Here is a 1,862-nt window from a genome sequence, read left to right as displayed (position 1 = left end):
TCAACGATAAAAAAAAAAATAGAGTGTATCTTCAGCCCTGCTGCAGGTTTGGAACAGGCTGCAGGTGTCTGGGGAGCACTGTGCTCTTGCTGCACAGAAGTAAGTGGCTGAGTCCCTGGGATTGGCTGCTGTGATGTTCAGGGAGAGATGTTTGTCCTTCTTACTCAGGACGACAGTGAGTCTCTGGTCTTGCTTCTTCTCCATATTTGAAACAATCTGCATGAGTAACTGCATACCTGCTCCAGGCTCATGCTTGTACCAAAAGAAGTAAGTGGAGGCACTGTCTGTGTAAGTGCAGTGAATGACAGCGCTGTCTCCCTCCGGGACACTCAGGAAGGAAGGATGCTGCTCTACCTTCTCTCCTCTGCTCACACCTGAGTAAAAGGAAATGTTGGACAAGATCATCAGGACATCGCTTCCCAGAGTTTGTGTAACCTCAAGCAGACTGGAAGAGGCCAGCATCCTGGTCAGATTTATAATGAATATTACCAAACACCTTGTTTCCCAAAAGCTCTCAACTCACAGTTTAGCTGCAGCCACAAGAACAGGAACAAAGGCCCAGGCAGTGTCTTCATGGCTCCCCCTTTGGGACTACAGTCTGGAGCTTGAAAGGAACTGCTAGTATCACAGTCTCTCTTCCTTTCCTCCAAAACACAGCAGGTTCCTAAACTGCCTGCACAGATATTAGCTCCTTTCTGCAGCCTGCTCTCACAGAAGTCAGCCTAAGAGAACCTTCCACCTGTTCTGCATTAGCAGAGACACTCTGCCATCTTGTGGCCAGATCTGCAACTGCTAACCCAGCTCATTGAATCCTCTTCTATTTTCAGTGTCTGTGGGAGATTCTGACTCACAAAACAGCAGCAAGTCAAATAAAGTAAATTCCAAGTGTGTCTCCAATCAAAAATTATGAGATTGAGAGAGCAAATACAGTGAAAATGAGATGTTCGGAATCGCATCTCATCTTCTTGGACACTACTGAGTCATTTTAAATAATGTGAAGTTTTAGGTTTCCCATGTTTATTCAATAACAGGTTTAATCTATTTGAAATCAGGAAAATACTGTGATTAGGACTGCTAAGCAATTGAAATGTAAAATTCTTCTTCCTAATCCCTCTCCACCTTTTTTGGCCAGAGAATCAATCAGTCAAATCAATCATCTTGATTCAGCTCTCACAGAAGAAAATTCTTTCTACAGAAGGCATTTAAACACATCTAAGGTATATGTTGTGTTAAAATGCAGGAATTATTCAAAGTATTCTCATTATCTTTACATATCCTCATATATATATGCAGGATCTATAGGATCTTTCAGTCTTGGTATTGGTGATGTGAATTTTCCTTGACTAGTCTTGGATCACTTCTTCCTTGACTAGTCTTGTGATTACTTTTTTTAATTTTTAAAATTTTTTCAGGGGGGCTGAGGTTGTGGCTCACCCTTGCCTAGCATGGGTGAGGCACTGGGTTCGAGTCTCAGCACCACATATAAATTAATAAATAACTAAAGGTCCATCAACAGCTAAAAAAAATAAAATAAATTTTTTTTCAGGGAGCTAGGGTTGTGGGTCAGCAGTAGAACACTCGCCTAGCATGTGCAAGGCCCTGGGTTTGATCCTCAGCACCACATAAAAATAACTATATAAAATAAAGTTATTGTATCCAACTACAATTAAAAAATATTTTCTTAAAAATTTCAAATAACCAAACTTTTGCTTTATTATTAGTCTAGTGATACTTATATGGATTCCTAATTTGTCAGAGTGCATCATGAATTGCTACAACACAAATAAGGTAATATTATTGCAGTGATTTAGTCCCTGTGCACCCTGTAGTCCTTTGTGTTATGCTGTCATATTTGCATTTGT

The 1,862-nt window shown here is 40.4% G+C and overlaps 1 gene segment (V, D, J or C); it reads right to left on the bottom strand.

Moving 5' to 3' along the window:
- On the bottom strand, window positions 1-673 carry LOC124090452 (T cell receptor alpha variable 5-like). The segment is given in 2 exon segments: window positions 1-374; window positions 524-673. Coding segments are annotated over 2 exon segments (426 nt in total).
- Window positions 674-1,862: the final 1,189 nt, after the last annotated feature.

This window comes from Marmota monax, unplaced genomic scaffold (genome assembly GCF_021218885.2).
Source record: "Marmota monax isolate L192 unplaced genomic scaffold, Marmota_monax_Labrador192_F-V1.1 WCK01_AAM20220418_F8-fsc00017, whole genome shotgun sequence".
NCBI lineage: Eukaryota > Metazoa > Chordata > Mammalia > Rodentia > Sciuridae > Marmota > Marmota monax.
The sequence above is the reverse complement of the archived record's forward strand: the minus strand, read 5'-3'. Positions and strand labels throughout refer to the sequence as shown.